The 15,000-nt window shown below is 51.1% G+C and overlaps 4 protein-coding genes across 4 annotated transcripts; all 4 read right to left on the bottom strand.

Moving 5' to 3' along the window:
- Positions 1–3,432: 3,432 nt before the first annotated feature.
- LOC125040061 lies at positions 3,433–6,177 on the bottom strand. Its single transcript, XM_047634556.1, has 6 exons — positions 6,166–6,177; positions 5,903–6,027; positions 4,983–5,114; positions 4,050–4,113; positions 3,694–3,875; positions 3,433–3,580 (listed from the first exon to the last, which is right to left on the bottom strand). Exons 1-6 carry the CDS (start codon positions 6,175–6,177, stop codon positions 3,433–3,435), a joined length of 663 nt encoding a protein of 220 aa, XP_047490512.1.
- Positions 6,178–6,418: 241 nt separating this feature from the next.
- Positions 6,419–7,352, bottom strand: LOC125029020 (flexible cuticle protein 12-like). Its single transcript, XM_047618741.1, has 3 exons — positions 7,258–7,352; positions 6,780–6,961; positions 6,419–6,666 (listed from the first exon to the last, which is right to left on the bottom strand). The coding sequence occupies exons 1-3, from the start codon at positions 7,303–7,305 to the stop codon at positions 6,534–6,536; spliced, it is 363 nt and encodes a 120-aa protein (XP_047474697.1). The 5' UTR covers positions 7,306–7,352; the 3' UTR covers positions 6,419–6,533.
- Positions 7,353–10,804: 3,452 nt separating this feature from the next.
- LOC125028873 (endocuticle structural glycoprotein SgAbd-8-like) lies at positions 10,805–11,614 on the bottom strand. The gene is made up of 3 exons (XM_047618445.1): positions 11,588–11,614; positions 11,235–11,416; positions 10,805–11,123 (listed from the first exon to the last, which is right to left on the bottom strand). Exons 1-3 carry the CDS (start codon positions 11,603–11,605, stop codon positions 10,991–10,993), a joined length of 333 nt encoding a protein of 110 aa, XP_047474401.1. The 5' UTR covers positions 11,606–11,614; the 3' UTR covers positions 10,805–10,990.
- A 1,608-nt stretch (positions 11,615–13,222) lies between these two features.
- LOC125028854 (endocuticle structural glycoprotein SgAbd-8-like) lies at positions 13,223–13,943 on the bottom strand. The gene is made up of 3 exons (XM_047618408.1): positions 13,901–13,943; positions 13,588–13,769; positions 13,223–13,475 (listed from the first exon to the last, which is right to left on the bottom strand). Exons 1-3 carry the CDS (start codon positions 13,916–13,918, stop codon positions 13,343–13,345), a joined length of 333 nt encoding a protein of 110 aa, XP_047474364.1. The 5' UTR covers positions 13,919–13,943; the 3' UTR covers positions 13,223–13,342.
- Between the last annotated feature and the right edge of the window lie 1,057 nt (positions 13,944–15,000).

The raw sequence follows: 15,000 nt of genomic DNA, 5'->3' as shown, positions 1-15,000 counted from the left end.
AATCTTTCCCATTATATATTCATTAACGTTATTCAGATCCCCCCTTTCTAAGTGCACATTTCCGCATCTATTACATTTATATATTGTTAATACTGACACATTTTTCTTTTCTGTAAAAGATTAAAACTTTTTCAATTCGTCTTGGATTAAAATGTATATTTTAGCCCATACAGGTTCTGGTTCGAGGCCACGCCGGGAAACACCTGCGCCAGGCTGCCCAAGAAGCGGTTGACCTGCTTACTTGCTCCTGCCCCCCTCCCCCCTTCCCCTCCTTTGATTTCTTTCGTTCCCGATTCTTCCACTGTTGTTTTCGGCTGTTTCCATTATCATTTATATGTCCCTTTTCCTTGAAATATAAATCCCCGGTAATGTAATGGACACGTAAAACGAAAAGTATACATATTGTTTTCATTTCGTTTAATAGATAAATAATGCCCCCCCCCCCCCCCCCCCCCCCCCCCCCCCCCCCCCCCCCCCCCCCCCCCCCCCCCCCCCCCCCCCCCCCCCCCCCCCCCCCCCCCCCCCCCCCCCCCCCCCCCCCCCCCCCCCCCCCCCCCCCCCCCCCCCCCCCCCCCCCCCCCCCCCCCCCCCCCCCCCCCCCCCCCCCCCCCCCCCCCCCCCCCCCCCCCCCCCCCCCCCCCCCCCCCCCCCCCCCCCCCCCCCCCCCCCCCCCCCCCCCCCCCCCCCCCCCCCCCCCCCCCCCCCCCCCCCCCCCCCCCCCCCCCCCCCCCCCCCCCCCCCCCCCCCCCCCCCCCCCCCCCCCCCCCCCCCCCCCCCCCCCCCCCCCCCCCCCCCCCCCCCCCCCCCCCCCCCCCCCCCCCCCCCCCCCCCCCCCCCCCCCCCCCCCCCCCCCCCCCCCCCCCCCCCCCCCCCCCCCCCCCCCCCCCCCCCCCCCCCCCCCCCCCCCCCCCCCCCCCCCCCCCCCCCCCCCCCCCCCCCCCCCCCCCCCCCCCCCCCCCCCCCCCCCCCCCCCCCCCCCCCCCCCCCCCCCCCCCCCCCCCCCCCCCCCCCCCCCCCCCCCCCCCCCCCCCCCCCCCCCCCCCCCCCCCCCCCCCCCCCCCCCCCCCCCCCCCCCCCCCCCCCCCCCCCCCCCCCCCCCCCCCCCCCCCCCCCCCCCCCCCCCCCCCCCCCCCCCCCCCCCCCCCCCCCCCCCCCCCCCCCCCCCCCCCCCCCCCCCCCCCCCCCCCCCCCCCCCCCCCCCCCCCCCCCCCCCCCCCCCCCCCCCCCCCCCCCCCCCCCCCCCCCCCCCCCCCCCCCCCCCCCCCCCCCCCCCCCCCCCCCCCCCCCCCCCCCCCCCCCCCCCCCCCCCCCCCCCCCCCCCCCCCCCCCCCCCCCCCCCCCCCCCCCCCCCCCCCCCCCCCCCCCCCCCCCCCCCCCCCCCCCCCCCCCCCCCCCCCCCCCCCCCCCCCCCCCCCCCCCCCCCCCCCCCCCCCCCCCCCCCCCCCCCCCCCCCCCCCCCCCCCCCCCCCCCCCCCCCCCCCCCCCCCCCCCCCCCCCCCCCCCCCCCCCCCCCCCCCCCCCCCCCCCCCCCCCCCCCCCCCCCCCCCCCCCCCCCCCCCCCCCCCCCCCCCCCCCCCCCCCCCCCCCCCCCCCCCCCCCCCCCCCCCCCCCCCCCCCCCCCCCCCCCCCCCCCCCCCCCCCCCCCCCCCCCCCCCCCCCCCCCCCCCCCCCCCCCCCCCCCCCCCCCCCCCCCCCCCCCCCCCCCCCCCCCCCCCCCCCCCCCCCCCCCCCCCCCCCCCCCCCCCCCCCCCCCCCCCCCCCCCCCCCCCCCCCCCCCCCCCCCCCCCCCCCCCCCCCCCCCCCCCCCCCCCCCCCCCCCCCCCCCCCCCCCCCCCCCCCCCCCCCCCCCCCCCCCCCCCCCCCCCCCCCCCCCCCCCCCCCCCCCCCCCCCCCCCCCCCCCCCCCCCCCCCCCCCCCCCCCCCCCCCCCCCCCCCCCCCCCCCCCCCCCCCCCCCCCCCCCCCCCCCCCCCCCCCCCCCCCCCCCCCCCCCCCCCCCCCCCCCCCCCCCCCCCCCCCCCCCCCCCCCCCCCCCCCCCCCCCCCCCCCCCCCCCCCCCCCCCCCCCCCCCCCCCCCCCCCCCCCCCCCCCCCCCCCCCCCCCCCCCCCCCCCCCCCCCCCCCCCCCCCCCCCCCCCCCCCCCCCCCCCCCCCCCCCCCCCCCCCCCCCCCCCCCCCCCCCCCCCCCCCCCCCCCCCCCCCCCCCCCCCCCCCCCCCCCCCCCCCCCCCCCCCCCCCCCCCCCCCCCCCCCCCCCCCCCCCCCCCCCCCCCCCCCCCCCCCCCCCCCCCCCCCCCCCCCCCCCCCCCCCCCCCCCCCCCCCCCCCCCCCCCCCCCCCCCCCCCCCCCCCCCCCCCCCCCCCCCCCCCCCCCCCCCCCCCCCCCCCCCCCCCCCCCCCCCCCCCCCCCCCCCCCCCCCCCCCCCCCCCCCCCCCCCCCCCCCCCCCCCCCCCCCCCCCCCCCCCCCCCCCCCCCCCCCCCCCCCCCCCCCCCCCCCCCCCCCCCCCCCCCCCCCCCCCCCCCCCCCCCCCCCCCCCCCCCCCCCCCCCCCCCCCCCCCCCCCCCCCCCCCCCCCCCCCCCCCCCCCCCCCCCCCCCCCCCCCCCCCCCCCCCCCCCCCCCCCCCCCCCCCCCCCCCCCCCCCCCCCCCCCCCCCCCCCCCCCCCCCCCCCCCCCCCCCCCCCCCCCCCCCCCCCCCCCCCCCCCCCCCCCCCCCCCCCCCCCCCCCCCCCCCCCCCCCCCCCCCCCCCCCCCCCCCCCCCCCCCCCCCCCCCCCCCCCCCCCCCCCCCCCCCCCCCCCCCCCCCCCCCCCCCCCCCCCCCCCCCCCCCCCCCCCCCCCCCCCCCCCCCCCCCCCCCCCCCCCCCCCCCCCCCCCCCCCCCCCCCCCCCCCCCCCCCCCCCCCCCCCCCCCCCCCCCCCCCCCCCCCCCCCCCCCCCCCCCCCCCCCCCCCCCTTGCTATGACGGTCCATCGACACGAGTCAGATTTAATGAACCCAATGGAAAAAGGCCACCGAGAACTAACATCAGTAGTCTCATGAGTTTTATTATCCTTTCATGTATCACGTATTTTTATAAACATCAGTCATACTTATCCCTCATGGTCTCGTGGTGGAAATGCGGGGTGCCGCCCGTAAGTATTGTGCGCAAGCGCACGTGGGCTTAGCTGCGTACATGTTAAAAGACTGTTATTATAACTCATACCTAGTGATTTATGAGGACACTATTTTACCAGGATAGTGTTACATATAATGATGTATAATTAATAGACCAGTTTTAGCAACATAATTGGATGGCGTTTCCTAATGGCGTCATGCTAGTGATTTGCCATGCCATCCTTAGTGCCGTCATAAACCGTGGCAATGCAGCTACTTACGGGTATCCATGTTGAGATAGAAGCTCGATGTGGTGAGGGTTACTGAGCGAGCCCCTATACGATCAGGGAGGTGACTGCGTATACGCTGACGGTTGTAGAGGGAGAGGCACTGGCGTGGGTGCCACGGGAAGGTGATCGCCAACGGGCTGGTAACCGCCCACGCCGGAGGTGAAGCTCAGCTTGATGGGGACGCCTTCGGGAGCGGTGTAGCTGGAGAAGGGACACAGGCCTTTACAGATAGCAACCAAAGATTTGCCATACACATCGTTATCAGATTATGCTTATCAAGGGACATGGTTCTTTGCGAAGCCTAAGGAACTCACCTCCATCCTCCTGAGGACTCCTGGCCATCAGCCTGCTTTCCGGCCTCGTTCCTGACGATGCCGTTTCCAGTCTCGAAGTCGAACGTGTACTCGCCGTAGGCGTTCTGTGTACGGTCGTCCTTCAGGATCGGAATGGGCGTCTTGTAGCTGTCGGCGACGACCACGGCCACCAGGCAGGCGAGCTGTGTGGGGATTCAAGCATCAGAATCACACATATAAAGACGTTTTATGGATTCCTTCCTTACTGAGGACAACAAATAAAACTTTTTTTTCTGAATGTTTCCGTTTCGACACAGTACACCGTTTTTCAGTCATGACCATAAATGTGTTCCAACAAAAGAAGCTAAAACGCTCACAGCAAGAAGACGTTGCATTGTGATGGCTGTGCAGTAAAGTGTGCTCATCCGAAAGGCGGCGGCTCTTTATATAGACGGTCCACAGTGGGCGGAGCTGTATGATTGTGGGCGGACCTCGACCGTCTCGTCAGGCAATGAAAGTATTACCTTGAAAAACTACATATATGGGAAATATGAATACATACACCTTGAGGATATATTTACATGCAGATATGTGTGTGTGTGTGTGTGTATGTGTACATGTTAACATATATGTGTATATGTAGGTGCGTATTTGTGTTTGTGTTTGCATGTATACATATACACATGTGTATTTATATTCATACATACATATGTATGTGTGTGTGCATAGATATATACATATATAATATATATATGATACATATGTGTATGTATATACAAATATATGTACACATACACATGCGTGTGTGTGTGTGTATAATATGTATATACATATATTGTTGTGGGACTATTCGCCTTGTTCTACCACGCCCCCCCCCCCCCCCTCGCTTTGACGAGTCCATGGCACGAGTCAGATTTAATGAACCCAATGGAAAAAGGCCACCGAGACCTAACATCAGTAGTCTCATGAGTTTTATTATCCTTTCATGTATCACGTATTTTTATAAACATCAGTCATACTTATCCCTCATGGTCTCGTGGTGGAAATGCGGGGTGTCGCCCGTAAGTATTGTGCGCAAGCGCACGTGGGCTTAGCTCCGTATATGTTAAAAGACCTTTATTGTTCCTCTCATGCCCTGTAATTTGTGTGAGGACACTATCTTACTAGGAGGATAGTGTCACATATAAAGAGTTGTAATTAATAACACAGTTTTAGCAGCATAACTGGATGGCGTCTCTAGTGACGTCATGCTACTGATTTGCCATGTCATCATTAGTGACGTCATAAACCGTGACAATGCAGCCACTCACATGGATACCCACATGGTATCCATGTTGAGATAGTAGCCAATACCCTGGCTAGAGGGCGCAGATACCCGCAGATCTGGTCTCGCCTTACCGCTCGGAACCTGCTGCTTTTTATCCCACAACGTCAGGTACGGTCTGTATGTAGTTTACCTGGAACTCACCAATGTATATATTTGAAGCTTAGTGACTGGTGCAAGGGTGGTGAGCATGTAAGCTAGGTGCTAAGACTGAAATAAACAAGCAGCGTAGTGCCGTTCATTTTCCCCGGCTAATTGGTGATGACAAAAGTTCAACGTAAGGTACTGGTAGATATAAAGTACTCATGAATGGCTGAGGATATGTATGTACATTATAATTGAAGGAATGATGAAGTATAACTCAAACTTCCTTATTTCACATATTAATTGCAGCCATCACTCCTCCGGGTAGTAGAACATACTACACGGATGGATCGGTCGATCCCTTGAGCCACACTGCAGGCGCCGGCTTTGCAGCAAGGGACGCCACGCGATCCATGAGGGTAACAGACAACGCCTCCTCGCTACAGGCAGAGGCAGTTGCAATCATGGGAGCCCTAGGCCACGCGTCCCTAAGGTCCCTAAGTTTACCTGGAACTTACCAAAGTATATATTTAAAGCTTAGTAACTGGTGCAAGGGTGGTGAACATGTAAGCTAGGTGCTAAGACTGAAATAAACAATCAGCGTAGTGCCGTTCATTTTCCCCGGCTAATTGCTGATGACAAAAGTTCAACGTAAGGGACTGGTAGATATAAAGTACTCGTAAATGGCTGAGGATATGTATGTACATTGTAATTGAAGGAATGATGAAGTATAACTCAAACTTTCTTATTTCACATATTAATTGAAACGGTCTTCTCTCGACCGCGAGTGCCGTTCATGCCGCTTTGGCCGCGACCACTTACATGCCCGATGTACGATGCGTGGGGGCCAGGCTGCCACTCACGGATCGTGGTACTCGCACCAGGTTAATTAAGGTACAAGGGAAGTGCAGTTCAGGTCTCCAAGGGACACTAACCTGGAATTGTCCCTGTATCAGGCATAAGGTAGTAGTACTGAGTTACTGTTACCTTCCAATACTGTGTGTGTGTGTATATAGAGAGAGATCCGTAATCGAGAACTAACATCACCATGCTGGGGTTAAAGTTGGGTCAGAAAAGAAATGCACCTCCTGCAGCATTATTCCGTTTCTCTACGTTCGTCTACATGTCTTTTTTAGATGTAAATAAGAATATAACGATATGTAGATAGAATTATATAAAGTGTTCTATATCTTCCTACACACTCAGGATATTATGGTGTCGACAAACGGTAAATGTGCACGATGACTTTACAATGTTAATCAGCATTCAGTATCGGATTATACTGATAGTGTGAATTAAGCATATAAAGGTATTGGGTATACAAGAACATAACAGATATTGATGTCAACCTTTTATTGAGCGAATCTGATGTGAACGAACTTCGTTCAATAAATAAAAAATTGATATATTATTATGAATCATATTCGCATCGATATTAGGGAAGTAGGAAAGTTCAGTAGTCGTTGCGTTCGTAGGGAAGAGGCACTGGCGTGGGTGCCACGGGAAGGTGATCGCCAACGGGCTGGTAACCGCCCACGCCGGAGGTGAAGCTCAGCTTGATGGGGACGCCTTCGGGAGCGGTGTAGCTGGAGATGGGACAAAGGCATTTACAGATAGAAACCAAAGCTTTGCCATACATATCGTTATTAGATGAAGCTTATCAAGGGACATGGTTCTTTGCGAAATCTAAGGGACTCACCTCCATCCTCCTGAGGACTCCTGGCCATCAGCCTGCTTTCCGGCCTCGTTCCTGACGATGCCGTTTCCAGTCTCGAAGTCGAACGTGTACTCGCCGTAGGCGTTCTGTGTGCGGTCGTCCTTCAGGATCGGAATGGGCGTCTTGTAGCTGTCGGCGACGACCACGGCCATCAGGCAGGCGAGCTGTGTGGGGAGTCAAGCATCAGAATCACACATATAAAGACTTTTCATGGATCCCTTCCCTATGGAGGACAGCCAATATTTTTTTTTTTTTTTTTTTTCTCAACAGGCAGATGAGCTGTGTGGGGATTAGAGCATTAGAATCACACATATAGAGACTTTTCAGGAACTCCTTCCGTATGGGGGACAGCCAATAAAAACTTTTTTTTCTCAACAAGTTTCCGTTTCGACACAATACATCATTTTTTTCAATCATGACCATAAACTTGTGTTCCATCAAAAGAAGCTAAAACACTCACAACGAGAAGACGTTGCATTGTGATGGCTGTGCAGTACAGTGTGCTCATCCGAAACACACAGGCTGTTTATATACTGTAGATGGTCTACAGAGGGCGGGGCTGTCTCGTTGTGGGCGGAGTTTCAGGGATTCAGCATAAATGAACGGTTAGAAAGTTTCTATCCCGAGTAAGGTAAAAAATATATGTATCTACATATAAACACATACACACACATCTTAATATATGGTGCATTTCAGATACGTCCGTTTGCATGTATGTGTTTATGCATATGTCTGTATGTGTATACATTTATATACTCAGAGAAAGGTATATACAGGTATAAATATTTGTATATATGCATATATATACAAATATATTTAAATATGTGTGTATGTGTATATACATCTATATATAAATACATATATATACATAAATATACATTATATTTATATACAAATGTGTGTGTCTGTGTACATACATGTGTATGTGTGCTATGTATACATATATGTATATACATACATGTGTGAACATATACACAAAGATGTGTATGTCTGTATGCACTATATATAAATATATATGTGTATATGTATATATGGATATATATATTACTCGTATTTATTCAAATTTGAAGCTTTATTCATGCACATACAGTATGGATGTCTTATTGTTGCTTTTCATTGTATAGAATATCCTATATGCATGTGAGTATGTATGTATATGTATATACATTATATATATACATATATTTATATATATATATATATATATATATATATATATATGTATACGTGTGCGTACATTTATATATACTCATATATATACGTATATTTGTATATATATGTATGTGTATATATACATCTTTATGTGTATATGTGTGTATATATGTATTACACGGAAACACATATACACACACTTATATACAATATATATACATATACACTCATGCACATACACACACATATATGCATGTGTGTGTATATATATATATATATATATATATATATATATATATGTGTGTGTGTGTGTGTGTGTGTGTGTGTAAATATATATATTTATATATAAACACACACGTGTGTGTCTGTGTGTGATATTCCATGTGCCTTATACAGTTTACCAGAATTCCTGCTTATTACCAACTCCCAGTCCCCGAATATACTGTAATGCGATAGCATATGCATCACTGAATGATGCACGTCAAATACAGAGAAAATAAAAATTATACCCAAAAATAGTTCAAAATAGTTCGTGCCATTGCCTGTTCTAGTGGCGACTATCCCATCTGTGGAACACTGACCAATATTGCTGTTACTTATATAATGCAAGTCTGAAAGAATGGGACAAGTAGCTACCCTGCAATTGCAGACTTACACACTTGCAATGGAAGAATAAAAGCATTGGGACATATGCACTAATATACTTTTATTACTAGTCTGCCTTATATGAATTATATATATCCTCAGCGAAATAAACTTGTACTATGTAAAAATGATAAAGATAATGATTCTTCAAAATGCAACACCTTTTACCAATCAAATGATTTGCGTATGCGTCATGGGAAGGAAAATTGCTTGAAATTGACTGTTCGCCTGGAAAGTGTTTGTTGCTTGTAGTGAATTACATGCAATAGTGAATCGCCAGTCTCTCCATCGTCAGAACATTAGCTTTATAGAGAACGTCACACTCGACCAGGTGAGTGCACTGCCTCGAGAGATGACCCATTTGCCCAGGGAATGATTCGAAGCCTTCGTCTGGACTCTTATGGTTTGGCTGTGTTTTGTTAGGCCATTTCTAATTTCATTCCACAAGGAATGAATCATTGCAAACACACAGATCATTTGCCATGTATCTTCATGAAAGAAGAGATTGTCCCATTCGTGCTGTTCCTGATGTCAGCTCAGTTTCATGATCACTTAAGGGTCATTCTACATCAGCGCTGCCATGAGAATATTGAGACAAATCTTGATCAGCATTTTAGTGTTGGTTACTTTTGCGACCCAGTAATTGTTTTATACAGGTCTCGACCCACACCTAGCCATATGCCAGCATATGGATCAACTGGAGTTTGTGAACAACTCCGTCTTCACTCCATCAACTCCCAGCGAAGGAGGATCTAATTCCAGTCTTCGATTCGATTCACTATGAGGCGAGAGACTACAGGGCCTGAGGAATTCCTCAATCGAAGGCTGTCAACGAAGCTGCAAAAGGCAGAGCGGAAGAGGCCCGCGCCTTTTGTGCTGTCGTCTTGACATCCAAATCAGAGCCCTTGTTTGCGAACAAATGTTTCTTGCGTTTCTCGACGCCATTTGACACATTCTCACAGTTTTTTTATACTTACTCTTTGACACGTTTTGGCACAAGCTGACACATTGTGGTACCGTTGGTATATATGGATGTAGATACATAGTTAAATAGATGTATAGATGGAAAGATAGATGTCATACATCAACATATAACGGATAGGTCCTCTTTATCGAATAGCCGTGGCAATTGCAATAACACAAAATAGAGAAACAGTGTACGGCGAGAGGACGCGGTAGGGCGGCCTGTTCCTTTACAGCCCGACTCTGACCTCTGCATGAAGCCAGTACTCTCGCAGCTGAGTCGACCTAGAGGGGCTGGCCGGGCGCGAACCTGACTTCTATTGCAAAGCTATTATTTATGCCCATTTTATTGCTGAAAAGGGTATGAATGTAAATGAATCTCGTTTGGACTGTGACGCCATTCATTTTCATTCATACTGTCTTCTATATTTGCCATAATGGACACTGTTCACCCTTTTATGGCAACTTTCGCGACATGGATGTCAATTTATATATACATATGTATATGTATATGTGTGAGTGTGTGTAGATCTATATGTGTATGATATACCGATATGTCTATAAATTTATGAATATGTGAAAGCCTTAGGAACAATTTGCGTATTGGTATTCCCCAAAACTGTTAAAATACTTTATGAGAAATATTCCCTCCCCTCCTTCCCCCTTTTTTGAGATTCTGTGCAGAACATTGCATTTTTCAGCAACTTTCAAAGGCTACTAAATGTATTCGACTGAAATGTTCCAGAAAATGGGAAATCCGAGGGTAAAGTCGCTTATGATGTCTTTTCAGAAAAAGAACTTTCGTGACAGGGATGAGATATATGTCTATTTATATATACATATGTATATGTGGGTGTGTGTGTAGATATATATGTGTATGATATACCGATATGGCTATAAATTTACGAATGATTTGTGAAAGCCTTAAGAACAATATATTGCGTATAGTTATTCCCCAAAACTGTTAAAATACTTCCCCTTTTTTGAGATTCTGTACGCAAAATTGTCTTTTGTCAGCAACTTTCAAAGGCTACTAAATGTATTCGACTGAAAGGTTCAAGAAAATGGGAAATCCGCGGGTAAAGCCGCTTATGATGTCCTTTCAGAAAAAGAAGTCTGACGTGAGCGACCATCGGACGCTCTGGCGCTAAATTCAGGATCTCCATTGTCGACTTCAGACGGAAGCATTAAGCCATTTTTCGCGAGATTTGTTCATCTCAGTATTGGGTTCATGACAGAAATGCCAGTTGCATGGTCGAAGCTTTACTGGAGATAAGAACATGAACGAGTTTCGTTCCATAAATACTCAAGAAAATAAATACAAGAATCGTAACACAAATATCGTGATGAGAATTATTCTTTGAATTTATCACATCACTGATGAGAGTTTAGGAGAATATGAATATGGAATGAACAGAGATAGCACGAAAGATTTAGTAGTCCTGACGTTCGTAGGGAAGAGGCACTGGCGTGGGTGCCACGGGAAGGTGATCGCCAACGGGCTGGTAACCGCCCACGCCGGAGGTGAAGCTCAGCTTGATGGGGACGCCTTCGGGAGCGGTGTAGCTGGAGAAGGGACACAGGCCTTTACAGATAGAAACCAAAGCTTTGCCATATATCGTTATCAGATTAAGCTTATCAAGGGACATGGTTCTTTGCGAAGCCTAAGGAACTCACCTCCATCCTCCTGAGGACTCCTGGCCATCAGCCTGCTTTCCGGCCTCGTTCCTGACGATGCCGTTTCCAGTCTCGAAGTCGAACGTGTACTCGCCGTAGGCGTTCTGTGTGCGGTCGTCCTTCAGGATCGGAATGGGCGTCTTGTAGCTGTCGGCGACGACCACGGCCACCAGGCAGGCGAGCTGTGTGGAGATTCAAGCATTAGAACCATATATAAAGACGTTTTATGGATTCCTTCCTTACTGAGAACAACAAATAAAACTTTTTTTCTGAATGTTTCCGGTTTGACACAGTACACCGTTTTTCAGTCATGACCATAAATGTGTTCCAACAAAAGAAGCTAAAACGCTCACAGCAAGAAGACGTTGCATTGTGATGGCTGTGTAGTACAGTGTGCTCATCCGAAAGGCGGCGGCTCTTTATATAGACGGTCCACAGTGGGCGGAGCTGTATGATTGTGGGCGGACCTCGACCGTCTCGTCAGGCAATGAAAGTATTACCTTGAATAACTACATATATGGAAAATATGAATACATACACCTTGTGGATATATTTACATGCAAACGTGTGTGTGTGTGTACATGTAAACGTATATATATATATATATATATATATATATATATATATATATAATGTAAACATATGTGTATGTAGGTGCGTAGTTGTGTTTGTTTATGCATGTATACACATACATATGCGTATTTATATTCGTACATATATGAATGTGTGTGTGTTTCTGCGTATATGATACATATGTGTATGTATATACAAATATATGTACACATACACATATATGCGTGTGTGTGTATATGTATATATGTATATACGTATACTGTAGTGGGACTATTCGCCCACTCCTTGTCCTACCACGCCCCCCTCTCCTTTGCTATGACGAGTCCATGACACGAGTCAGATTTAATGAACCCAATTGAAAAAGGCCACCGAGAACTAACATCAGTAGTCTCATGAGTTTTATTATCCTTTTATGTATCACGTATTTTTATAAACATCAGTCATACTTATCCCTCATGGTCTCGTGGTGGAAATGCGGGGTGACGCCCGTAAATATTGAGCGCACGTGGGCTTAGCTACGTATATGTTAAAAGACCTTTATTGTTACTCTCATGCCCTGTAATTTGTGTGAGGACACTATCTAATAGGAGGATAGTGTCACATATAAAGAGTTGTAATTAATAACCCAGTTTTAGCAGCATAACTGGATGGCGTCTCTAGTGTCGTCATGCTAGTGATTTGCCATGTCATCATTAGTGACGTCATAAACCGTGGCAATGCAGCCACTCACATGGATACCCACACGGTATCCATGTTGAGATAGTAGCCAATACCCTGGCTAGAGGGCGCAGATACCCGCAGATCTGGTCTCGCCTTACCGCTCGGAACCTGCTGCTTTTTATCCCACAACGTCAGGTGCGGTTTGTATGTAGTTTACCTGGAACTCACCAATGTATATATTTGAAAGCTTAGTGACTGGTGCAAGGGTGGTGAACCTGTAAGCTAGGTGCTAAGACTAAAATAAACAAGCAGCGTAGTGCCGTTCATTTTCCCTGGCTAATGGTGATGACAAAAGTTCAACGTAAGGTACTGGTAGATATAAAGTACTCATGAATTGCTTAATTTAATTTCATATGTACATGTATAATTGCAGGAATAATGGAGTATAACTCAAATCTTATTATTTCACATTTTAAAGTCGGGTTAGAAAAGAACTGGCCATCCTGCCGCATTATCCCGTGATTTTGAATTCCTCTAAGAACATGTCTTATTTAGATGTAAATAAGAATCGAACGATATGTAGATAGATTTGTTTAGTGTTCTATGTCTACCTACACACTCAGGATATTACGGTGTCGACAGACAGTAAATGTGCACGATGACTTTACAATATTAATCAGCATTCAAAATCGGATTATACTGATAGTGTGAATTAAGCATATAAATATATTGGATATACATGGAGAAAACAGATATTGATGTCAAAGTTTTATTGGGCGAATCTGATGTGAACGAATTTCGTTCAATAAATAATAAAAAATAGATATGTTATAGATCATTTCACATTCGCATCGATATTAGGGAAGCAGGAGAGTTCAGTAGTCGTTGCGTTCGTAGGGAAGAGGCACTGGCGTGGGTGCCACGGGAAGGTGATCGCCCACGGGCTGGTAACCGCCCACGCCGGAGGTGAAGCTCAGCTTGATGGGGACGCCTTCGGGAGCGGTGTAGCTGGAGAAGGGACACAGGCATTTACAGATAGAAACCAAAGCTTTGCCATACATATCGTTATTAGATGAAGCTTATCAAGGGACATGGTTCTTTGCGAAATTAAGGGACTCACCTCCATCCTCCTGAGGACTCCTGGCCATCAGCCTGCTTTCCGGCCTCGTTCCTGACGATGCCGTTTCCAGTCTCGAAGTCGAACGTGTACTCGCCGTAGGCGTTCTGTGTGCGGTCGTCCTTCAGGATCGGAATGGGCGTCTTGTAGCTATCGGCGACGACCACGGCCACCAGGCAGGCGAGCTGAGGAAAAAGTGAGAGACAATTAAATAGGAATAATTACCGTCTACTCAGTACTAAACACCAGGCATCATGTCTTTGATATACAAAAGTAGGTGATAATGAAGTCTCTTCCTTTGGCAAGCAATACTCACAAGTAGCAGACGGTTCATCGCTGGATGTGTTGTGTTCCGTGACGAGGATGATGTGCTGCTCTTCGGACGGAGCAGCTGCTATATACTCCTGCCGTCTCTTCGCCCCGCCCACCTGACCTCTGTCTACAGGAGAGAGGTCACTGAGGCTTCTCTGCGATACACATTTTTCATTGAATAGTGTTGTATATACCCTACATTTTATTATGATCGATTTCACCTTCCTCGAACGGAACATACTGTGCATTCTATACATTACTTAACCAGTGTTGCGTATACGAGCACTCATATATTCATATCATAGAATATAAACGAAATATAAGCCAACCTCCCTTATCAAAACTGTTTTGAACCTGCGAGACTTGTCGAATGTTTTTAGCATACATGACATGCCTCTGATTGAGGACTCCGAAGTTGCCTTCTCCGCGGCAGCACGATGATGCAAAATGGGGTAATCAAGAAGAGGAATTTCAGATGCACAACCAACCTTACCACTCGACCGGTAATTCAAAATCTGTGTGTGTGTGTTTGTGTGTGCATACACACACAAAGACATATATACAGACATATATGTACTATGAGTATATATTGGATATATTTATTATATATTATATATATACATACACACACTTATACATATGTGTATGCCTGTGTGTGTGTAACCCGTGTTCAGCCTCTTCTGATTTCAACCAAGGTGTGACAATGTGTTTATCTAAATTGATATTAAACGTTTACCTTGTCATATTCTCAGCATGTAAAAGCTGTGTCTTTCGAATTCGAAAGCCCCAGCGAGCACAGACCTGCGGTGACGCCCAAAATCCATCCAGAAACGCGGGCTGACCCTCCCGGAGACGCAAATTATCGGTAGCTTTTCCCGCAATGCCGCTGGTTAACCAACTGATTAAGCAATCAAATAACTAATCAACCCGGACAAAACAACGCATTCATCATTCAACAAAGAGAGGGATGAGATATACAAACATGCATTTACATTTATGCTCTTTCATTAGAAATAACAAATATACAGTCGGGAACATACATGCATCCTCTGAAAAAAAAACACATGCTACTTACACAGACTTTTACACGTACCTCATGAGCAC

This window comes from Penaeus chinensis, chromosome 1 (assembly GCF_019202785.1).
Source record: "Penaeus chinensis breed Huanghai No. 1 chromosome 1, ASM1920278v2, whole genome shotgun sequence".
Lineage (NCBI taxonomy): Eukaryota > Metazoa > Arthropoda > Malacostraca > Decapoda > Penaeidae > Penaeus > Penaeus chinensis.
The sequence above is the reverse complement of the archived record's forward strand: the minus strand, read 5'-3'. Positions and strand labels throughout refer to the sequence as shown.